The sequence below is a fragment of the Passer domesticus genome, chromosome 1 (assembly GCF_036417665.1).
Source record: "Passer domesticus isolate bPasDom1 chromosome 1, bPasDom1.hap1, whole genome shotgun sequence".
Classification (NCBI taxonomy): domain Eukaryota; kingdom Metazoa; phylum Chordata; class Aves; order Passeriformes; family Passeridae; genus Passer; species Passer domesticus.
In genome coordinates, this window is record NC_087474.1 from 70,180,774 (window position 1) to 70,207,034 (window position 26,261).

At 37.1% G+C, this 26,261-nt stretch overlaps 1 protein-coding gene across 6 annotated transcripts in view; it reads right to left on the bottom strand.

Annotated features, from left to right (window-relative positions):
- The window catches only part of CDKAL1 (CDK5 regulatory subunit associated protein 1 like 1), a 378,983-nt gene that overhangs the window by 130,134 nt on the left and 222,588 nt on the right, over positions 1–26,261 (bottom strand). For all 6 annotated transcript variants that reach the window (XM_064422776.1, XM_064422785.1, XM_064422794.1 and 3 more), the window contains one exon: positions 14,337–14,503. In XM_064422776.1, coding sequence (XP_064278846.1) covers positions 14,337–14,503 — 167 coding nt within the window. The remainder of the gene's footprint in view (positions 1–14,336; positions 14,504–26,261) is intronic.

The window sequence follows — 26,261 nt, forward strand, 5'->3', positions numbered from 1 at the left end:
ACAGTAGGGACAGGTGAAAATATTGGAAAACATTTTTTTAAAAATAAAAAGAAAGTGATGAAATTGAATTTCCCTTGAGATGATAGGGATCACATTCCCTATGTAGTATTGATTACACAATTAAAATAAAATTTTAGAGGCAAAATATTATGCAAACTAGTAATTTCAGATAGTGCTGTTTTCAGAAGATGCCAAGGGTTAGTTGTTTTCTTGTTAGAGTGAAGTAACTTCTAAGATACCAACATGAGAATGTCTATAATTGGAGCATCCCTAAAGTTGACCAGTTGCTAAATAAGATACACATCATCAATTGCAAATGTGCTCCAATAGTGGTCTGAAATGTTACCTGTATTATTTCAGAGAAAAGGAGTGAAATTAAAAGTGTTTGGCTATAATATGAATAGAATTAATCAGCGGTAACTGGAGCAACAGCTTGGAACGAGACACAGGATGTGATACATTTTGTACAAATGCAAAAGGTCAGGGGGAAAAAAGTAAATGTAATAGCAAAATGCAAAACCAAACCTCCTAATGAAAACCAAACCAACTCCCCAGCAAAGGCTTGGCAAGGTGAAGGAATGAGAGACAGGGAATAGAATATGGTGGTCTGATTTCTCTCATTTTTATTATTTAACCAATTAAGGACATACAGTCAAGCTGCAAGTATTTTTTTCTAAAGTTGAAACCAACCAGCATTGAGACTGCATGCAATATGGTACCATACTGCTTGTTGATCTTTGTCCTGCAACAAATAAGCAAACCTGGATAAAGCACTATATTCCATGAACAGCCAGGTCTTCACATATGGTTTTCCCTTCTTCCCTGAGCTGTGGGCATACAGGAAATGGCCTGGGACTGAGCACTGCTCTTCTGCCAGTACATTCTGTGTGCTCCAGTCAGGCTCACTCAGGCCATGTCTCCTGTTTTCTCTGATGGCACAGATACTCTGTCTGACAACACATACTGCTGCCATATTTACTTTTTAAGATGCAGCTATTTACAAATTCTTCCAGACCATTAATCAGCAATATTAGTCATGCATCTAGATTTTCTGTCTGTATTTCTAAAAGGCTGCCCTAGATTTTTCAAAGAGAAGGCAGATATCCTAATGCCTTTTCACTTGCAGGAACTCAGCTTTTAAAAAACACTGATTTTTAGAACAAGAACAAAAAAATTCTCTCCTGATACTCACTTTTCATCTGACAAACAGATGTGTACAAAACCCGAAACGCTATCAAATCACTTCTGGAAGCAGTTTTGAAAGTTTCTGTCTAAGATCCTATTACATAAATGTCTCAGAGAAGTGGTTACATTATTCAAGGCAACAGCTATTCCATCTCAGGTACGTAAACTCAATTTGATACACAGAATTGCACACAATTTGATACACAGACAGGCTGTGTGCAGTGAACCTGGCTCTCAGTGGAAGCTGGAGGTAGCCAGTTTCATGAAAAAAGATTGAAGAAAAGGCCACCATGCATCCACACAGACTTTGTCTCCAATTCAAATTGAAGTATACTTATCTGTGCCCTTAATAATTGCACATGTTCAGCTAGAATGTATTTTCAAAAATGAAATTTACAGAACAAGTACCTAAAATTGGGAAACCTTCTTTTTTTAAGCTTTAGAATATCTTATGAATGTAATTCATATGAAGCATCCTTGTAGTCATCTGTGACTTTTCTATTTATCAGTAATCAAATATTTTTCTAAAAACATGAGCTGAAAATTAAGCTATGGACCACAAGTACTTTATTCAGTGTTCAAAAGCAAATCTATGATAGAAGGCACCAATGAAAGTCATGTTTCACAACATGCTTCTAAATCTACCAAGTTCTTAAAAATAACTTGCCCTAAGAAATAGGAAAACATTTTTTTGCCACTCCTCTCAAATTTTGCATCTTCTTTATAACAGACTTTTTAATATGAGATCAGTTTGTGAATTCTTTTTGAGAGTAATAAATCATTTATTAGAATTTCTAGATATGAAGGTGTTATTTTATTTCTGCTTTCGTAAGGTTGAGAATCATCTGATAGAACAAAAACCCAAACAGATTCACTCTGTTTATTTGTGATAGAAATATTAGATTTTTAAAGATCTTACCTTGTTTTACCACAAAGTTTTGATTTTTAAAGTCACGGATGTGGAAATTCTCTAGTTATATAAAATGTTTGTTTTATTCCTCATATTCATCTTAAACAATGAAAACGTTATGGTGAAGTATGAAGAATGAAAACCAAATTCTAAAATCTCAGAAGGGTTTTCCTGCTCAGAGGATTCAAAAAAACCAAAGCACCCAACCAACCCTAAAGCCACTAGCTGCTGGTCTGACAGTAGTATGCAGAATCCTGCTGGTCTCACAGTTGAACTTTTTCAGGGGGATGTGGCCAAGAGGGAGCTTCTGACTGCACTTCCTGTAAGAGGAACTAAACCAATGGTGTCCAACAGCCAGTGTTAAACAAGACTAATCAGAATTGCTTCTTAAATTTATTCCCCACATAAAAGAAAGAAAACATATGTTTTCTGCAATCACTGTTGTTGATAACTTTCAAGATTAAGAACACAACTGTTGTCATTTGAAGTAATTACCCTTGGTTCTGTACCAATGGGATGCAAAATGCCTGGCATCAGTTAACTGAACTTTTCAACTATCCCTACAGAACCCTGCATACAGTAAAAGCTACAGCTGTAAGCTCAAAAACATTATTGACTATTCCACTGCATCATATTGGTTCAGAAAGATACTCCATATCAAAAGAAATGGCATTCTTTAGCAAGTAAATCGCTTGTCATGTGTATCAGCAATTCACATGCAATACACACACATCTGTCTGGGAACACTAACGCAGCCTGGCTACTGTGGTCATGGGTTTCAGTGATGTTCTGGACAGTCAAAGCTCCTCCTAGAGATGAGGAGGTTGCAAACAGTTCTTCATACTGTGAACTCCTTTTCTTTACTTGCTTTCTGTATCTAAAGCTACACAAAATGCACTGCATGTGCTTTGAATCAAAGATCCTACTGATAAACCGATTTCCCAGCAGGTACTTGAGGATTGTAATGATTAATTTTGTGAATTTTAGCACAACACAAATTATTAACACAAACTAAACACAAGACAGAAACACCTGATGATCCACTGTTTCATTGTCATTCACATCTAAGTACTGCTGGTGGTCTCAAATTTACCTTTTATAACCAGAAACTCTGAGTGAGCCACTCAGAAGGAAACATAATAATGAATTAAACAAAAGCTTTGCATGATTGCATGAGAAATCTGGATAAATCAATCTTCTAAACTTTGCACTGTTCAGATAGAAATATCACATTCTAACCTGTAGCTTTAAGGTAAGACTGTTGCAGTCTCATCTTTCATCCTCCCTACCAATAAAAAAACACTGAAGTTCTTTGCCAGATAGGTTTGATTAAATTACAACTACTCTGCACTTAACAGTCATATTTAGTCAATGCTGACAGATTTTCCCATACTATAGACTGCACGTAGAATATCAGATTTCATCACTGAATAAAACTATTAGTTAATATCCCAAAGAGTATTTGAAGGCCATCATGGGCTAATGCATATTTTTACTTCACCGTGTCTCGACATTTTAAGCTTAACATCTGTTTCCTGTTGGTTTTTTTATAATTATATACATTTATTTTTTTCTGAAGTGCTCTGCATTACTAGGTATAATTACATATTTCAGTTAGAAAAAAATAATCTAGAATTTTATTTCCATCTGGAAACAATAAATGAACTATATCACTGTGAAAGAAACTTTCTGTCTTTCATCATGACTGAAATGGCTGATTGCCTTTTCTTGCTATTCCCTGGAATCTGATAATGTGTCTGTGAATGAAGGGATGCACTACACAAAAATGAAGTATCATGTAGGAAAAGGTCAAAAAGTAGCACAATTTGTTTTAACCTGACTCTACAAAAACAGGCATCATCTACATTTGGAAAATAACAATGTATCTGAAACATCCTTTAGGATACTGACCACATATGAAATATTTTTTCCATTCCTTAGCAGCTGGAGTACATTAGAACACAAAGCACATTACCAGAAAGATTTCTATCTAGCCAGTGTATTTTATCCTAGCAATTACAATACACAAATTTAACCATCTAACCAGAAAATCACACCTCCTGTTTGCAATGACACCATGTGCAACCATAGAAAATTGCAGAGACAATAAACATCAATAGCTGTGCATCTTTATGTCAGTACCAGCAAGCTGTTCAGACAGCAATTCTTTCCCCTTACCTAAAGCAGGCAAAAATCCAATTATTTGAATTCTGTCTTGTGTTTGTGTCACGATAATGTGAATAGCTTGCTTGCTAGCAAAAGGATTTTGTCCTCTGCCAGCAGTGAAGCCCAAAGAAATCCTCGTCCATATGGAAACATGACAAAATGGCACTCCCTCAAAACTTCATCCCTTTGTGGCAGATATTAGTTTGGGATATGTCACGAGGGGTGTCTGCTGACTGCTGTCTTCCAGAAGCTGAGTGGTGCTACCACCAGCACAGTCTGGATGAAAATCAAGTGGCTGTGGCCCATTTTATAAATTCCTCTGCTGCAGTGCAGCTCAGGAACAGATGTGATCTTGTGATGCAGGCACGGGAATGATGACACAGTTATGATCCAGTCTGGAAAACCCATTGCAGTTTTGTTAAAACAAATGAACAGGGAACTCTCCCACTACTTCCCACCCCCTGTGAGTAATGGGGCTTTAAAAAACTAAGAACGTGTGGGATGTCCCTGAGGATACTGGTTGGAAGGCAGTGCCTCTCCCTCATCTGTGTATGAACTGGGGGACATGTGCTGAAGCCACACGATGGGCAAGCTTAGTGGCAACCTCTACTCCATGTAACATGACATGACATGCTCAGGTCTTTATCCTGTCATTAGGATAAAGGCAGGTCACACTGGAGCAGTTAAAAGCCCATGCAATTCTAGCCAATGTAATTTGAACCTTAAAATCAAATCTTTGGGTTGCCAGATGGAGGGCAAAAATCTGTTTTGCCATATGGGAAAAATGCCTTCTACATTACCAAACAGAAAACTGGTATTAGCTCAGGCCACCCTTGGAAGTGGATATAAACCAGACTGCAAGCTGTGTTTTGCTGATAGCAAAACTAGCCGTGAGAGTCATATGTTCAGCCCTAGCTGCTCCCAGCTGTTCTCCTAGGTGTGGGATCTCTCAACTGCTTCCAGCCTCAGAAAACAGACAAACCATAGCTAGCTAAGCAAATTTTTCCTCCCTCAAAGCTTAATACGTATTAAGCCTAATCTATTAAAAAAACATGGCAAACCATGCCATACCAAAACCACCTAATAGGCCTTGAAGAGCTTGCCACATCTTCCTTTATTAAACAAGAGCACAAGCTAACTTGAGTTCCTGCACAAGAAATTATATTCAGATAACAACTACAATACAATACTGCATTTCACAGTCCAATGCTTCAGCTGAAATTTTTCACATCTCTTCCCATGAGTCAGTGTACAAAGGAAACACACAACACCAAATATGCTAGGTACCTGATTTGTAAACACAAAAATATCAAGGTTTCTCCTATTCTGTTAACAGGTGGATATGGTTCTAAGATTATACATGTTATATCCAAGAATAAAAAGAAACTTCTTGCACAGTACCATTTATTCACATTTTCTGACAAAACCAGTAACTCCCAGTACAGACATCTTAAACTTTGGTTCCTGATATTCTTCACAATAAGCAAGCTGGCTTCCCTATCACAATTTGCTTTCAATATGAAAGCAGACTGACTTTGGGTAAAATGTTAAGCATCAGCATCTCCATTTGGTGGATTGCTATTACTCAGCCTGGGATGAACCATGAGCTCAAGCACATCTGAGTCTCCCCCTCAGCAAAACAGAGCTGATTCAGTGACACCTTCATTCAGCATTACACCACACTAATTTCTGTGCACCATGCAGGACAATGGTTCAGTGCTTTCACAGATGAGAACTGTTATTGTTGCTGCTGCAGCCATCATTACAATCCTAAAGAACCTTTGTGAAGCTTCAGAGTGCTGTTTGTCCAGTTCCAAAAACTGATTCATTTTAAGGTAAAGTGTACATTTCGCTAATGGTTAGAGCGATGGTTTAATGACTTCAAACCAGCCAGCCAAAGAGCTAATACTAATTTCTTGTGAAATTATTAATTCTGACATGCAAGAAAATACACTTATTAAAAAATTTTCTCTATGGTCCTCTCTAATTTCTCATAATTAAGCACTCCTCAAATGAAGTATTTTTTTTTCCAGAAGTAAATTAATACTCCTTTTTTCAATATGTATTAGAAACACCTATTGGGAAGGTCCCTAAAAAGGTGATTTATTGCAACAGCACACTGCTATTTTAAATAACTCTGTCTCAATCATACTTTCTGCTACTAAAACCTTGAAAATTAATTATACCATAGAGAAGCACAAACAATATGCAAGCAGGATTGTCACACTATCTTTCTGTCTTCAAAAAGCTGAATGAGTGAAATGAATTGCTAGTTTCATCCATACTATGTATTTGTTCTCCAGCTCAAAAATGAGAATCCCATAGGACAGAAAAGAATTGATGGTTTCTCCTCAGAAGGAAGACATAGAATGGATTGCACACCCCTCCAGAGTTCATCTGCACCAAGACGGGGCAGTGCCAGGCAGCCTCTCTATTGTTTCCCTTCATTCCAAAGAAAGTACAATAAAATACCAACTGCTTTAGCAGGTTCCAGTGGAAGGAAAACAGTAGAAGGTTTTAATCAAAACTTAAACTTTTAGGCAAATAATATCACTTTCTTTGTGAACTGACCTAAATTTCATAGTAAAACAGAATAAAAATATTCCAAACTATAACAAGATTTTCATCATCGAACTTAAATTTTTCAGTAACCCTTGCACGTTTAACAGAGCTAAACCAATTGAATTCAAGAGTGAGAAGAGATTTTACATCTTTTCCTTGATTAACAGCGGTACAACAACACAAAGCAAATATTACTGTGCAGTTTTATTATAGTTTCTAGAATGCAATGTCTTTTCTTTTTCTCATTTTTAAAGAAAATCTTCACCTCAAGAAAATCAACCTTTTTTTTTAAACAAATGCCAAAGCCTAACGAAGCAAGCAGTCTTACTGAAGATTATGTAGATGATGCTGCAAAGCACAGGGAATGTGACAGCTCATCTATCAAAGAAAACAAAAGGGTTTATGCATCTAAACTAAATAGAAGCTTTTGAAACAGCATGGAGAGTAGTTGGTAGAACTTTACTTATTACAATATAAATAACTAGGAAAGTGAGATGCTATTTGTTTAACAATGAATGCAGAAATATTAAAAGAAGATGGCACAGTTTGTTATGCAAGCTCTACGTTTGACAATAGCTTCTACCTCAATGCCTTGAAGTCCATGGCAACTGATAAAAAATCCTACTTTTATTTAGCACAAATGCCCTATCCCATATATGCATTTCCCACTCTTTTAACATATTGCTCAATTACTGGTGATTTTTATTTTCTGCTAGTGATTCACCAGAAGCTCCAGCTCCAAAGGACTGCTGGGCTGAGACAGTACTGTAAGTAATTGACAGCCTGCCACTCAGCACAAGATTGAGTGTGGATCTGTCTGCATTTAAATACTCTTCATTCTCAGGCAGTCTAACAAGCAAGAAAAACATTCATATGAGCAAATCATAACTAAGGTCCAACTAATATGCACAGATTTAACTGGTCAAGCAGTGTGCTACTTAATGTTAACCCCTTTTTGCAATACGAGTTTTTATTCACAGATTATTAAATATAGAAGAGCACTAGATGCATGCATAAAATATTCTGTCATGATGGAAAACTGAATTTTGCATAAATAAAGCCAGTTCTTTGTGTATCTCAAAGCATTTTTTCTACTAGTATTATAAAGAACATGAGCTTCATTCCCAAAAACACAAATATTCCCTTCCATGCTGTCTGGAAGGAAACCTTTATTGTTCAAAGTTCCCAATTTGCTAAGGTTTTTGACAGAACCCAATATTCACAAATACAGCATAAAACCTTCAGGAAGAGTAAAATGGGTTCTTATTTTGACATTTATTAAGCCAAATCATATTCTACCAGCTGGAAACGAACATGTCACCAAGCATTTACAGACGTTAGGATCTGCTGTGTATGAGATGTTAGAATTCTAGATTAGAGAAAATGGCATGACAAAATGTATCCCAAAGCACAGCAGAGTTTCATCCATTTCCCAGCTCCATAATATAAAAAAGTACATTGACTTTGGGGTGAGCTCATGTTCCCATGACACTGTCTTAAGGAGTAATTTAAAGGAAATGTGCTATATTTGAAAACCCCAAAGACAAAGAATGCTTTGAGAGGAAGAACAGGAGAGACAGACCATTTTAGTACTAAAAAATAAAAACCAGGAATACAGAGAGTAAGCAAAGATGCACATACAGATTCCATAGGACAAACAAGCATTTAACATAATAAAGGAAATAGTAAACATCCCTTCATACCTCAGCTTTTATTTTTTTCAGGAGGACAGAGGCAATTGCCCCATACACCTCCCTTTACTATCTGAGGTTCCTTTCAATTATACTGCTAGCAAAACAGACACAGTTTGCAGAGAGACAACTTTGTAATTAGAGCAAGAAAAAGTTGCATGGTCCACCGAGTACAAAACACTACAAAACTCACAGTAATAAGAAGTCAGGGGCTTAACTATTCATTTATTTAAATGTATGCTGTAGTTTTCATTTTTTTTCTGGTCAAATCAACAGATTTTAATTGGCACTTTCAAAAGCAACAGTCTATGAAAATGACAAAAAATAATACTGGAAACAAAGCAAATACATGCCCTAAAGTCCTTTTAATTCTTGAAATTATGCTGCCCTTTTATTTGCCATTGAGGAATGTGTGCATATTATTCCCTTTTTAAAAGTAATTCAAATCAGCTTTCACTCGAGGTTATTCAAAACTTGAGCTTATGCACAACACTTAAAAACGCTTGGTGCACTCAGAGGAAAAAAAGGACAACAGAGAAAAAAGAAAAGTGAATTAGTAATTTTACTGTAATACTGTAACAATTTCCTATGTGCTGTGTCAGGGCACGTTTGAGGGAGCCATCTGTAGGGTATCAGCTTCAATGAGGTTAAGAAACACAAACACCGAGCTGACACAAAAATCAAAGCAAAAGAGCAAAGAAATACTACTGCGACTCGTAGTACACTTGGCACACCTTCTGCATTTAGAGGCTCTGCTGCCATGCAGACTCCATCTCAATGGCTGGTGTATCACTCAAATGTCCTGAATTAATAACGGAGATACAGCCCACAGATGGCATATAGTATGGTTTGAGACAGACTCATTTTGACAGGTGACAAAGACGACTACTCATCTAGTCATGTGAAATTAAGCACTTACGGGAATGGCAGGTGTGAACTGCCTCCTTTATACAGATTTGGAAGCATCCCATCACTCACAGAAAGTGCCATACTAAAATCCCAGACAACTCTGGGATTATGTTAAATCCACAAAGGAGGCAAGCTAAGGCTGAGATGTGAGTCCCTGCCCTTTTACAGTCTGGATGATCTAGAGTCCCTTGTGATTTGGACAGAGCCCTGGATAACTTAAAAAGAAAATTAAGTTTCAACCCAAGGAAAAGTGAAATATAGTCAAGGCAAAATCAGTATCTAACACTATGCCATGAACATTAATTTCAAGCTGCTATACTTCACCTTATTTTTACATTTTACTTTGTACTATTTTACTTTATTTTTTATTTTTACCTTATTTTTTACTTTTCAGACTAATTCCCATTCATCATTTATCTACTACCATTGGTTTAATGGAGTTTTCCCAACCCTCCCTTTCCATCAGTCACTTGAAGTGGATGTTAAACACTGTCTCACCAGAGCACTAGCGAGTAGCTTCATCATATGATTGAGGAAAAAATGTCTGGAGGTTAACTCTAAAGCAGGGTATTCCTTATATACACTGTATATATACTGTACTTTTACTACATGATGATACCATGGGGTGATAAAATCTTTGACATCTGGCAGTGTGTGTAACTAGAGCAGTAGCTCTGTGCAAAGACATATGAACAAGCACAGGGTAACCATACACACATACACTCCTTGCAGGTTTTTCTAGGACTATGTGAAACAAAAAAAAATTTTGGGGCAAATTATTTTTCCCTGACCATAGTCCATGTCTGTTTATTAAAATTTTCTTCCATGTAGATAAAATCCCAAGTTTTCCTCAATGTCATGTTGCATCAACATTTTAAGATAGGACAGACACCTGGCAAGGGCGTGTTTCAAAAACACTCTCTCAGTTTGAGACCAACCTTGAAATAAGCAAGCTATATGCTTCATGCTGGATCCATTCAAACAGACTGCTAAGACTGTGAGAGCACTTTGGAAAATGCAATACTCTCTCCATTGCTTGGCCAGGTTTTCTCTGAGAGGAAAACTGAGGATGTCTCCTGTAGGTAAACCAAACTAACTTCTTTCTCAGTCATAGTGACACAACCGAGAGTTCGAGTCTCTGGTCATTCAGTTTCTTTGAACACCCCAAATAATCCTCTCTGTCATAACAGCAAACCTCATGCTGGAGAAGTCCTGCCAGGATTTGCTGTGCTCACTTTGATGTGCCCACTGAAAGCAGCAATGAAATTTTAAAATGCAGTTCCTCATGCTCCCTTCACAGCCATCGGTTCTTTCAGTCTGGAGTGAACTTTGCAGTAGACAAACTAAATTAGCTTCTAAGGACATCAGAGCAGTAGCCATACTCCAGGTCCACCGTGAATGTACTCCATCCACATGGGAAACAGCAGGATTCAAACTAATGGTATGTATTTGAAACAGTTTTGGATCATGGGTAGTGGGAAAGTTTGATTAAGAGAATTACATTTATCTTGAAGCAAAGACTCCAAACAGCAGATAAATTTATACATAGTGGCTTCACCACCAAATTCTATGTTTTCCTCATCTCCTCTTAATACTTCATACTATGCAGTAATGTAGACACAGACATCATCTGTGGCTAAAGAAAACAGCAGATAAAAAATCTAGTACTTTAGATTATACCCTGAATAATTATGATAAAGGCTCTTTTTGTAATTACATAGGTTAGTATCCAGCATGCCAAAAAAAGCATCTAATATTTTGCATGACTATAAAACATTACATGGTTCCAAACATATCTTTCTTTTTAGACAAGAAGGCACAAGTGAATGCAGAATTTATAATCTGAAAGCACATGCCTGCTTCTCGTCCCAAGATGATTCATGCTACACAAGGCACTTCTACCACTCTATTTACTGAATAAAAACTGAAGTACTAAATTGTCAGACCACAAAACACAAGCATAGTATGGATTTTCATGAAATAAACAGCATCCTCTGAAATGACAAACATCATCAAGTACAGAACGGCATTTATCTGACAGCAGTACCTGAAGGCACTGGTTATGCTATTTTAAATCATATGAAAACTTAAACTGACTCCCTACCTGAAACAAACTTGAGTTTGAATGGCCACTGGCCCAGGCCTACAAATCTACCAAGCCTTCCAGCATAAGAGCCTTAATGCCCATTGCAGAGGAGCTTTTCTTTGCCCCTCCTCTGCTCTAATCCCACCACTCCTGACCCAAGGGAAATTGTCTTCCTCCTCCTCTCCTTGTGCTGGCCTTCACCAGTGGAATAGCAGAACTGTTGGCTACCACTTCTTAGTAGAGACTATGAAACTGATTCCCAGACACTGAGGCAGATGAAACAGTCTCACCTGCAGGTAAGCTCCAATAAATATGGAAGAAAAGTGAACAAATCAAAATTTTTGCTTTTTGGCTGAGTCTTTAGGGAAGCACTATCCAGATCTCAAAATTAATTTCTACATTTAGAGGACTACTGTTGCTCTATGTCACATATCATTTTGAAAGTGAAACAAACCCCTGCCGAGCAGTTGCATGAGTACAATTTTATGCCAAAAACATCTGTTTTTTAAAAAAGATACATGATTGGAATGACTTTGTACTTTATATTGCATACAAAAAGTGACACAAGATTAATACATTTTCTCAGGTAAATTTTTTTCACAGAAAGCCAAACAACATCATAATTAGAAAAATGACTTCTCAAAAACAAATCAATAAAATGCAGCATCTTTTAAAACAATTAATGAAATATGTTTGCAATGAATAACACATTTTCATATCTTAGGAGATAACAGATCTACATCTGGATTTTATCCTCATCAACTGACATGATGGTTAACCAGCTTCTGACTTAATTTTAGTTTTTTAAACAAGTTACAGTTTTACCTTTAATCAACTGGAAATTAAAAGCATGTTGACAATGAAAAGTTTCTTTTGTTTGGTGAAAACATATACAGGAGACTGCTTACATTCCCCAGTGATCCTTCAGAGAAAAGTCTGGTAAGCTTGGAAAAGGAGATTAAACAGAAATGCAAAAAACAAACAAACAAACAAAAAAATTTCACTAATTTAGTTTGACAAATCAGAAAAATTATGTCACAAAATTTCAAGATCAGAAATTCTTGGTCACACGTGAAACATGGAAATGTGATTAAATAACCCTTAGAAGAATCATATAAATTGAAAACTGTATGGAACACTGAAGAGGACGAGCAACAGCAGATGTTGCTACTGCACAAAAAAGCTGGTGCACGCAAACACATGCTCTGCTCAGCAACACTTAAGAAACACATTTCCAATAGGCTTCCATGACTTCCTCTGCCTTTGCCATGACACCTGAAGATGCATTTTTAAAGAGATAAGAGTACTTTTCCTAAATATGAGTCAGGTAAAAAAATGAGTCCTATCTACAGCACCTTCTGGAAAATTTAGAAACAGTAAGACTATATATCATAAATTTACAGATTTGTGACATGCTCATACTTACTATGATTGAAGGAAAGCAACATTCTTTCCACTTTTCTTGGATTATATCAAGAATGCCCCTTATCTCAGCAGAGCAGTTTGTTATTTACAGCAACTGATTTTTCTGTTTTTTAAAGCTTTGAGAGCAGTCATACAATGACCAGCAGTGACAAAAGCAGCAGTCTATGCCAAAACACTTTTAATAACATGAACTAAAAATGAAAGCAAAGTAACTAACTGTGAAAATTGCTAAAAGCTTGATTTGCTTTTGTACAAGATGCTGAAAAATGTTAAAATACAAAAAGAAAAGAAGAAAAGCTTGTGGCAGATATGAGAGTCCCAGACACAATGCAAATTCTCAAAAACACTACCACACTGCTTCCTAAAGGCTCCTATTCAGAGTGCTGAGTTAAAAGTCTCTCCTAGTAAAGCATATACTAAACCAAAGAATTAAATAACAACCTGGGAAGTTTCTTGCAATTTTTGCAGTTCAAATTCTTTTGCCAGAGAAGTGAAAACCTGCTTATTCCTACCAAGATGAGATTCCTCTGGCCCACGTGCTCCAACAATAGGAAAGGTGCAGTTATAGCACTCTGATAAGAAAATACTGTCCTTGACATCTTAAGAAAACACAGGTTCAACTATTAATGCTATGTTACATTTGGGAAAGCAGCATGGATACCAGCTACTTATCTGAGTATTAAACATGCACATGGTTACAAAATTTACTTTCAACTATATCCTTCCCTCCTTTTTTCCTCCTCTTTACAGTTATTTCATTCTGTGGACAGTTTCTAGGAACTTCAATAAATTCATTAGGTGACAGAATCCATCAAAATCAACCTACCTTTCAGAAGAAACTTACTTCCTCCTCTGCATGAATAAGCTACTCTTTCAAATTCACACCTCTAATTTCATTGAACTGCTTTGTTACATTTATTTTAAACACAGATATACACTTACATTTCTAGTTCTTATCATGAAAGTTCTAAACACGCTAGAAGTAGGATAATCAATACATTACTGAGTGAGACCACCATACAGTGTTTCTGGAAATATTTGTCTTAAGGTGCAGCAGGAAAAAAAAATCAATCCCATAGTCCATCACTTGCAAATGACATTTCCTTTAGTTCTTGGAAACACTAGATATACACACAAATGAACATCACTATAATAAAGTCTTACATGTCAGAGATCTCAGTAGTATTATAATTCCAAAATTACTTAAGTATCTTATTATCTCAATAACTTGCTGTGTCAGGCAAATGGCTTTACACTTTTAGTCTAATGTTGTAAATGTATTTTAAGTCTATTATGTTTTTAAGCTACTGCTTAAAACGAAAGACACTTCACACAAGGTTCCATGCTGACTCACTCAATGAACGCCCATGTTGGTGTATAAATGATTCCTTTTCTTCCTTACCTCCAGATGCTCCAAAATATAGGGAGGGTTTGTCATGCCAAGCCTCAGCATAGCTCCCTCAGGAATAACTTCAACCAGCTTCCACAGAAGCGTGGGGAGATCTGTGCCAATGTCTCTGCCATAAGCCCCTGTGTCTTCACTGGTCAGCCATATCTCACAAACACCCTCTGTGAATAAAAGAAAGAGATAATTAACAAATCTGTTTTAGAGCTGTTTATTTTATCATACAGCTGCTCACTCTTTTAAATGCAGTATTTCACATGGCTATTATGCAGCCAGACTGGGTATTCAATTGCAAAGGGGAGGGAAGGAGAAGGAAGGCTTATCCCATGGGTAGCAGTGGGTTATTAAGTTCATTTTATGAGCACAAGAGTGCTACAACAATGCTGTAAATTATCATTGCTGTGGAGTGATTAACATTCACAGCCAATGACTAATTCTGTGCTGCCTCTACAGCAAGTCAGACAAGTTTAATACTCTGTTTTATTTTTTGAGTCTAATTCATTAAACACCGCAAGAGACATCACCCAAGCAGAGTTTGCACTAATGGTTATTACAATAGTTAGCTTAATAACTGGTAAGCTTCCAGTGAGCAAAACCAGCTGTAAAGCACTGTGATTAACATTCCTCCTGAAGTAACTATTAAAATCTTGTATTCTTTAAATTATACAATTAGCAATGAAATATTAAGGTTGTATTGAAAAGGTTAGTGACCACTGCACGACTGAGTGATAATAGGGGAAAGCCTGTTTCCTGGCAGTTAACGCTTCATTTTCCATCAATCAGAGCCTAAGGAAGTACTGCATTTGATTTATATTGTAAATAGCAACCTTGAGCACTGATATTTGGTAATAATATCCTTCTACCCAAAGAGAGGAAGATTGTACCACCCTTTAACAATAGTTGAAAGCATTGAGGTTTCATGCAGCCACTTCTGCCAGCCTTCCCAGCCTTCATCCTTTTTTGCAATACAATCCCTCTACCCTTCGTTACTACCCCAAAGCAAGAAATAAACCATCAAACCCAGGGTGTCTGTGAAGAAAACACCCGTGATTCACAGCAAGATAAGACAGCATTAACTCAATGAAGAGCTAAACTTCTAAAACCAATCATGAACTGGTAAAAGAAATTATCAAACACTAGAAGGTGCATAATTCATCAAAGCACACTTTGGGGCCAGCAGAGAATGTATCAGAAAATATAAATGCTTATGTTACAAATTTATACTATAATGAGGAAAACTTAAGCACATACACCGACTTTAATCACATAAAAAGCAATAAACCTAGAAAACCAAATGTTTTACAAAATGTAAATCCAAGACTGCTACTCCTAAATTCACTGCAACAATAATGGCAAGCCATGCTGAGCATCAAAGTTAATCCTGTTGGTGCAGAAATGTTTTCAAGGTAATTTATTACTTAGAATGAAAAATGCCTAAAAATTTAAGGTTAATTGGAAAACTTCTTACTTCAGTTTTGCTTCAAGAATAGGTTAGTGAGGGAGATGTACAATTTGTATCTTGAGAGAAGTCTGGTGTAAAGCATTCTTGAAGTACTAAGTGCTCTTTGGTCGACCATTTGCAGTCTCAGGTTTGTAGAGACACTCAAACTGAGCTTCCCTGTGCAGAATCTTGCCTGCAGGACACAATTACACTGTGGATTTCAGTGCACTTGCTAATGTTTTTGGAATTCATCTCACCACAGGCAGTACCCACCATGAAACATACTCTTGGGTTTGCTGCCTGCCCTAAATTTTCCTGAAACACATGAAAAAAGAAGTGAATTTTATATGCTGTATGTTAAAAGAAGAGAAATGTAAGGAATCTAAATGATTGGAAGGTCCTGTTTTGTTTAGTTTGTGTTTCTTTACATGAGTCTCCAACAGCCATAAGAACACTACAAAACTTATTGATTTGCTGAATTTCTACTGTAACAGAGCAATTCTCATTTGCAAGCTTTCAATCTAAAGAGTTGCATGGGGTTTGAGTTGGATTTCCTTTTTCTTTTTTTTCATGAAAATGGCTAATGGAACACTGCCTCACAGTTACCAGAACACTGAGGGAAAAAAAATAAATCACTGGCTAGGAATGGAAATAACATTCCGGTGGAAAACAACAGCGAGCTTTTAAAGCGGCATAGGTGGGGACCATTAGCCCCCTGGTGGGCTGAAACTTCAAATTAAATCACAAGAAGAGGAAGCAGCTGTAGTAGTAAAGCAGCAACAGCAGGAATAACTGTCTCATCTGCTCCCCGATCAGGGTGTTGAACAACAAGCAATGGGAATAATGCATGCTGAGAGATCCAAGGATGTAGTCTTATTACCGGGGCGGGGGGCAGAGGGAGGGGGAAGAACACCTGTATTCTATGAAAAAGTTCATGTCCCAGTTTCAGGCTGACAAAATGGATCTTCAAATACTGAAAGCTACTGTGAGTGATAAATATTTACAAGCAGGATCATTAGGATAAATCAACTTTGCACACAACTGTGTGTGAAAGAGGCTCTATGTGGACTGATTTTAGGCCGTTTTTTTAGTCCTTTGCATTCCCAGTTTAGGAGCCTAAACTTAACACCAGGTAAGAAAAGAAAACAATAGACCTCTGAAACAGTATTAATGAAGTCAGTCAACACCCCCCATTTTCACTCCACCCAGTTCCCCTCCAAACTCCAGCCCTCCACAGGAACCTGTTTAAATCCATTGTCTAATCACATACATAATATTTTTCTTTTCTTTTGCAGTGTACTTCATTCGATTATTCATCACTCTGTTACTGGGCAATTTTGGTGTTAATAAAGGCAAGCTGATTTTGTAAACAAGAAAATTGATTCAAACAGGAGGCTTCAGATGTGCAAACTCAGAGCATTTGTTACAGTATTAAGGCAAATTATCGCTGTATCCAAGTAATTATAAGTCTGCCTTTGGTCATAGCTCGTGGTTTATTTCTCACTCTGCCATCACTATCCAGCACAAAAGAGAAACCTTAACAGTTGGCCTCTGATCTCTGCTCTACTGTAACTGGAGATTACTGAGAATGAAAAATGTTGGAAAAAGAATATTCCAATATTTGCTTCATTCCAAGCAAATGAAGAAAGTTCTGAGCCTATTCCTTCTCACATGTCTCAATATAAAGTATACTCTTTGCAGATTATCTGATATGGGTTTTAATTTAATTTCTGTGGGGTAAGCAATCCTTATAACAAAGGAGGTATGACATCCTACATCTATCACTTTTACAAAATATGTGCATTCCTGGTTTAGAGACCACTTCAAATTATTAATTTCTTTAATAAAAAACTTATAGCATTTTCATTTTGCTTTATCTTCACATCACTATTGTAAACACTGTTTTCGGCAGTACCAAACATCCTTTAAACTGAAGAGAAGTGCATTCCATCAGAAAAATGAATTTATTTCAATCTACAAAAAGATCTGAAGATGTTAAAATACTGGACACCAATACCAGTGAAATTCTCACATTTGATAACTGAGTGTACAAATTAAATTAAATCCCCAGATCCTCCTGATTTTTCTTCTCCTTCCCTCCCTGTTCTTCTCTTTCCTGGCAGATTTTTTAATGTGAACCGGAGTGGCTTTTCTAACAGCACAATTCTCTGCAGGCTGCTTCAGTGGGAGGCCCCTGACTGTGACCTTCTCAGTAGCCCACATATGCTTATCAATAACTGCCTGACCTCCTTGTGATTCCTTCTCCAGCAGTGAATTCTTATGGCAGCCTGCAGTGCTGCACAGACCACAGAAATACCTCTCCCAGTGCACCACAGAAATCTCAAAGACCATCTGCCAAGGGTTGGCCTTACATAAATGCTTGTGTCTTGCAGACTTGAGGACAGTCAATCTGACCATTCCTGATCACAACGTTACAATTATTTTAAAACAAAAAAAAAATCTTGGCCAAAGATGAAGGCTTAGAAAACACCAAATTCATTGTTCAGAATGAGCTTAGCCTACTTTATTTTCTCTTCAATTAATTGAATTTCTCCTTATTTATTCAGCATGGATTTTACAGGAACCATTTACATACTTGATGCAGTGTATTGTGCTAGATTACTTTGCTGAATCAGTGCCTTAACTGGGAAATTGTGAAGAACTGTGCAAATAGCAGATCACTGTACCAATCTGGATATAATGCAAGTTTAAACAGAAGCTGAGATTTGGAGGAATCAGTTTCCTCTTGTAATTCTGAAGTACTCTGCAAGCATTGATTCACCATCATCCAAGTGTCCTGTTAAAGAGAGTTCAACCACATGGATCAGCAATGAAGCATCCCATTACAGGGACTTCCCTGAAAGAGAAAATCAAACTGGGAACAACTCACTGATGCTAAGGGGGTTTTGGACAGATTTCATTTCCAGTTCACCAAGAAATCCTTATTCTTATTTCATCTGTATATATACAGGGCTTCTGGAAGAGAGAAAGAATGGAGCTGGACACAATCCTATACAAACCCTAGTTATTCAGATAGTAACTCACACCAAACTGTCATAAATTGAGAATGCAGGATATCTGGCAAGCAGATGATGCAAGTAGATTGAAGTAAAAAAGACAGGTCTAGGTTCAGGGCTGCTGAAAGAGGCAATCTGTCAGGCTATGACCTAAAGGATCAATGCTTTTTCTGTATTTTGTGAAGCGCAGGTCAGCCTATGGTTCAGCACAGTATCGTATAGATAAATGCAGGGCTGCAGTTCTGCTCACGACGCACTGTGTACAAACTGTCTCACAGCCTGAACTTCTAGAAGATCTTTATTAATGCTCAAAAGTATTTCTTCTTTTTAAAAGACCTATTTTTTTACCCTTCTGGACAGTCTTAAGTAAATGGAAGATGGTCATACACTCTGATTTTGTTAATGTTTGTCACAAACAGGAGAACAAGATCCGAACAACATCATGTGGGCTGACCTACTAGAATTGCAGTTGTGTTCTGAATATTTCCAAGGACAGCAATACCACAGCCACTGTGGGTTATCTGTTGCAATATTTGATCAGCCTAAGAGTAAAACATTTTTACTTTCACCTAATTGCAACTTGATGTGTTTCAAACTGTCCAGCTTGTTAACTATCATCCTACCCCTGCAAGACCCAACTTCAAGACAGTCTGGCTCTCTCTTCTCTCTACTGTCCCATTAGGCCATCGTAAACAGCAATAACTCCTCTTAGCTTTCTTTTCACAAATCCATTTCTTGTCTATTATGTGCTCCATCCTCCTGATCATTGCAATGTCCCTCTGCTGAACTGCTGCAGTGTGTCAGTCTTGTCCTGAGGCACCCAAAAATGGACACAGCACTCTCTCTGTGATGTCTCACAATTGCCAAATCCAAGGCACCAGTTGCTCTCGGGGGCCTGCGGCTACACTCTACAACAGCAGCTGGGGCACAGCTGGCAATTGCAGAGGGATTCCACTGTGGACTCATGGGCACCAGCTTTCCCAGAGGAACTCCAAAGGCTGCAAAGCTGCTTCCTGGACAGTCAGCTCTGTGCATCCATAATGCAGCATGGTGTTATTTCATCCTAGGTTTGGGACATTTTACCTGCCTTTGTTAAACTTCATGAAGTTACACTAAGTCCATTTCTCCAGGCAGCTGAGGTCCCTTGCAATATTAGCTGTACCCTCCAGCCAGTCAAGTACTCCCCTAATTTGAGTATCATCTCCCAGTTTCCACCTTGCTATGAAAGACATGAAATACTGGCTGCAAAATACCCTTAGTACCTGCCATCTAGACCTTATACTATGGATTGCGACTCTGGAAACCTGGCAGTCCAATAAATTCCTTTACCTTCTCACCATCCAGTATTTCAGTCTATACTTCACCACTCTAAGAACATTAAGAACAGTGCTGAAAATAAGTTCAGACAAATTAATGGTAAACAAAACCAAACTACACCTAAACAAAACAGAAAACCTCAAAAGAAAACAAAAAAACCCCAACATCCTACTCCCCCCCCAAACCAACCCACCCCAAAACACCTCAACTCCACTGCTTTTCTATTCTCCACAAAGCCAGACATCCCATCTGAAAAGTCACTCAGGCCCATCACGTGGCTTGCTGTTGGTAATCCTATCCCAAGTGTTCCCAAGCACCCTCTTGCCTTCCTGTGCCAGGATGTGGCTTCTAGGAGTGTCTGCCCCATGCAGAGTAAGGTTCAACTGCCCTGTAGTTCTCCAGTCTTGCTCTTTCTGGAGGGTAGGGTGACACTCCCCCCCTCTTCCAGTCATCAGGAATCTCCCCTGGTTGTCATGTCCTTTGAAGGATGAGAGAGAACAGCCTCATAATGACTTCAGCCAGCACTCCCAGCACACTTTGGATGCCTCTCAGGGCAGGATTATTTCTATTACTTCTCCATGTCAGTCTGCAGGTACAAAAACTAGAGCAGTGTTTTGCAAGTGCCAAGTTCAGTACAAGCCTTTAAAGCAGCTGTGGTTTCTACTACCCACAGGATGACACATATATTAGAGTGCTTAGGAAATGACCACAGTAACTTTTATGGTCTACATATTTTTGAGAACAAATGTTTGGAAACTAATACGAAGTGGCATACAGACCAAGTTATACAGACTGAGATCATTCCACCTATGTAGGAATAACATGTTATTTTAAAAGTAGAACACTGAACAGTATTGCTTTGGAAGATTCTGCTTGGCTGTGTTGTCTATCACACTTAGTAATGAAATTAAAGGCATTTTTTCTTTCTCCTTGCCAACATACTTCAGTAAATGTTTACTGTAACAAATGATTACAGTTCTCATGTATTTATATAAATATGCTATACATTAGTATATATCCATGGCATGAAATTCTCAGACCCACTGAAGCCATAACAGGAACTTGATTTAAAGGATCGTTTGCTACAGACATGACATAGGTATTTAGAACAAATTCCTGATCCTGCAAACTAATGCAAAAAAGTTTGGGCTATATTCACAAACTGCAAAATAGAAAAATTATTTGCACCTTGGCCCCCCTTAACTCTTCCAGCTATTACCTTTACAAAACTATGAAACATATTTTGGATTTTGGTTAGATTAAGCTATATTTTCAAAAAGTAAAATGTACTGTCTCTCTCTCACATACTAAGTTGCAATCAGAGTTTAAATGAATTTTGATGGAAAAAAGCTGAAGAAATACCTTATCAAGTACAATACAAATTAGTTCAGGAAACAGCTTGGTTCTACTTCAATAAAAATGTGCTAATAAAATTTTTTAATGTATGTTTTTTACATTTTTCCCCTCAAAGTGCATTCATATTTTTGTGTTATTTTATGCAATTTACAAAATCTAATCAGAAGTGAACCATAGGAAAAAAAAACAACAAAACAATAAGCATTAGAAACAAGAACTCCTTCTAATTACTTTTAAGTTAGAATAACAAAACACTGTGTTTTGAAGAAATTAAAAACCCTCCCCATCCTCTCCACTACCACAACATATGCACATACTTCTACTACCACCTTTCACACCAATTTTTAGGGTTATTTTGGAGATTTTACAAGAACAACTGCACACTGAAACTACCCATCCACTCCTAAGCAGCACCAAAGTAAGTTTTAGGTAATGATCCTCTACCATCTGCTTTCTATTTAGATGTGAAGTCTGATAGAAGAACCTAATAACCACATGACTTATAGCGGCTTTCCATTTTATCTTCTGTGGTTAACAAAGTGGAAGCTGTATGCATTTATTCCAAATTTTACTTTTCCAAAGTCATGCGTCTGAGAAATGAAACTGATGAAACCATTTAGAACACAGGTTCACTGAATTTGCTTATTTATCTAAATTCATCATGTAAAAGTCTCAAAACCAGAACTGCTCCTTTTGCAGAAAATGCTTTGCCATCAAGGCATTTACAAAGGAAGCTCACTACCTGTGACTGCTGTAGGGATTAGCAGTTCCACAATTTGCATCTTAAGTTTATTTTACTCGCTTCTCCTACTATATTGATACGCAAAGTATTTTTATAGGAGGATTTTTTTTGCAAGAAGGAGTAAGAAAGCTTGTAATAGTACTGAAAGTTTCAGTTAAATTATTCCTCCTTCCTATGGCATTAAAAAAAAAAAGTTTGAGAGTTCTTGATAAAAAGCATGCAGCAGATAGAGCCGCCAACTAATCATTAAATACCAAAGAAAGCATAAAAGGTTTCTCTCTCCCACAAAGCAAACTCTTGTCCTTGCTTACAAAAGAGGTCGTTCTACCCCTATAGGGCCCTCTGTTCCTAACAGCTCACTGCTAGAGCATAAACCAGCAGCCCTGTCTCGCTCGTTTTGTAGCTGCAGTGCGAGAGCAGAGGGGAGAGGAAGGAGGGGAAGGAAAGGGAACAGGATAATAGGTCACTTGCTGCTGCAAACAGCATGATAGCTAATCTTATTATGAGTCCAGTTCCATTCTGCTAGAACAAGGGAGACTCAAAGGGGCGTGAAGACAGTCAGGCCGCTGAAGTTTGCTCAGTGCCAACACTGCAGCATTATGCATCTTGCTTTCAAGGAGGATTAATGATACCATACATCATGATGATAAATTGGGGTTTGTAGCCAGCTTGAAGAGAAATGGGAGGAAAAGATTTTTTTTTTTTAAATGGAGGGAAAAGTGCATAGTTGAATTTCATGAGTTGGTCCTATTTTTCAGGCTGAGGAAATCATTCTTTAAGAGAGAGGTCAGTGCTTTTTCTATTGGTCACCTGCCTGTGACCCTCCTATTTCTAGGCATGTGTGTTATGTACACAATTGCCTGTTTTGAAAGTTAGCTCTTGCATATATGAAAGAATGAAAAAAATAAATCCACTTAATCATTATACTTGCCATCTAAAAAGAGATAAAACTAAAATTTGCCATTGCAAATACAGACGTCCTACAAGAATTCCTTTGGTTTTTGGAGACAGTGGACATCTACTGCCTGAGTTAACAGAGCAAAAGTCTCATGTATTAATGATCAGGGACATAATTGCCCGATGTTAATTAGTTCTTTGCTGAACCAATGACATTATTCAAGGAGCAGGTTTGATGACAAGCAATGGTACATACAGCAAGAAAATAAAGCATAACGGACTGGGCAACTATAGGGAACAGATTTGCAAGAAAAGACTTAAACACAAAGGAAAGCAATTTCAGAAAACATAGACAAGGCATGAGTTTAGAATTGTTCTGCACCCCTGTACACAGCATAGGGAAATACAGGCTCCTGAAGTGTGGAATTATTGCTCTCTATTCTATGCCTCACAAATACACTTTGTGAAATACTGATATGCTTATGTTGTCCTCTGCCAAGCAGGCAGAGAATACTTGACCCTCCACCAGGTCAGTCCAGCACCCTGCACAAATACTCTTTAGCTACTGAAAACTCAAAGAGCAAAATTTCCATAAACTTAAACACTGAAGAAACAAAACCTATTATTGCTATGCCTATTGTCAAAACACAAATGAAAAAACCTGCATTGAGCTCTGAATTCAAAATGAGGTACATGAGAAATCTTGTTTATGACTTTGGAATTCATTGGGAAAAAGAGAGTAACGTGCCACTCATTATAACATACGCTTGCTGTTTTAAACCCAAAACATGGGCTATCATTCTGCTGGAGATGAATATCAGATGTAAAGGGTCACACACTGCACAAATTCAAGGAAATGGTCACGAGCTGTAGGCATATTACAGGATGCAGTGCTAATTAATGGAGGCTTTTTACTGAGTATCCATCTCTGTAGTGCTAATGAGTTTGGATTAATTTAAACAACATGTTTTCATGGAAACTGATTAATTCTTGGGAAGTAGCACAGCATACCAAGTTTCAGTCATTAAAAATGTTTGTAGCCAAGCTAAATAACCCTCTGAATTTGACTTTATCATCATATAAACTTCTATAGAAGGAGAATAACTTAAAACTTCTACAACAGGAACTTGCACACAAGCTACCAGGGTGTGTTGGAAGTATTTGACAAGGAACTTCACCCTCCACAGAGCATTCTCCTGCTCAAATTTCTTGCATTTTCAAGATCCTATAGTCCTAATTAATTACAAAATTTTTTGACTATTACTTTTTTTAATAGGAACAGCAAGAGGAGAAAGAAAATACATTTTAGGTATTTACAGATGATATTTAAAAAATTAGCTGAAAATTAAATAAGTTGGATTACAGTAAAATGTTGACATTTCAAAAATGTAATCAAAGAAAGGAGATAGCTTATGTCTTTCTTTGACTGAAAAGCTAACAAAAAGGAATAAATAATCCTTGTTCTGCGACATACACCAGGATTAGGCGAGACATCTTTTAAAATGTTTCATGCTCTAATCACAAAAGAACCCTAGAATTCATAATAGAGTGCTCTCATAAGGGACAAATAAAAAGGTGTTAAGTGCTTTGTTTCACACTAAGTTATGAGCCAAGACATAATACTGTAAACCTCGAATGGCAATACAGAATGCAGAAATACAAATACTTTAATAAAGACAGGCTTGTTTTACTTTGTTTTTCATCAATTCCTCAATATATCACAGTAATTTTATGTGGAAATACTGAATCCTAGGGAAAGGACTGATTTTAATTACAAGCATTCTTTGTATAAATTGTGAAAATAGCTCAAGAATCTGTCAAACTGATGTATCCTAGAAGACAAGAAAGCAGGGAAAAGAGTCAGCATGTTCAAGGGCAAGGTGGTCAGCTAAACATGGAATGCACTTAGGGGATTCCAGTTCCATAAGCCAGCAACACAGAGGGGTAAATACCATTTCTGGGGTAATAATCCTTATCTAAAGTTACCGTCTCTTAACAGCACAGATAATACCATCCATTCATTACAGCCTGTATCTACAGGTAAACCAAACTTGCTGCACCTGGCTATAAGCTAAAACTAAGGTGTGTGTATCCTTTTCTGGTTTTCTGGCATTGTTGTTTTTGTTTTTTTGTTTGTTTGTTCTGGTTTTTTTAGTTTTTTTGGTTTTTTTTTAATTAGAAAAATAATTGCCAGGAAAATAGGCAAATAGGCATTACAAATTAGGAAGACTACAGACAGAAATCCCCTGATTTCTGTCAAACATATATTTTAATGTTCACTGTTACTTAAAATATTTTCTCAAATGAAGGGTATTTTCTCTGCAACTCTAAATGAGTCAGTTTGACCAAAAAAGGAGAATGCTTGCATTGCACCAGTAATATACCTTCCCCAGTTCTAAATCATGAAGTTCTTAAATTATATCTACTGAATTCCCACAGAGTACTCAAAGCCTTTTTGGTGTGTAGCAACCTTAAACTAAATTTATTTTAAGTATTCAGTGACAGACCGCCAAAATATATCATCAGCAGAATGCAATTAGAATGTGTTGGAGATGTCCACAGAGAGGTCAAAGAGAAATCATTCAAGGGATTTGAAGGATATGAATGTATTTTTCTCAAACATATTAATTCTCACAAAGGACTCAATCTAAACAATAATTTACCTTTTGATGAACTTATTATATGTCAACATATGAACAAGAATTAAATCTAAATAAAGAGAGATGAGCTTCTATCCATGAACCTTTAACAAAAAATATTCAGAGTGAAATTACTTAGTCTTTTAAAGACTAGAATTCTAACAAGGTTCTAGTCACTCAGAAAAGGTTTATTATTCCATCTACTAGAAAACTCCACTAAACAGATAACACTAGGAAAGAAACCCTTTAAAATATTATTGAATAATCTAAGAACATCCATTTGCTAAATACCTTTTCATTAAACACTTGGTAACACAAGTCTACAAGTGTTGCACAAGTTTACCTCTATCTTCATTTAAAATTTTCTGAAATGTGTTCCTCAGACTTATCACTAACACCTTTAGAAGCTATATTCAGCTCTAAAAGACACAACAATCAATGCAACTTGAGGAGAAAAATTATAAAGGTATCAAACTTTGCAAATCTTAGAACTGCTCTTCAGCTGCATTAACT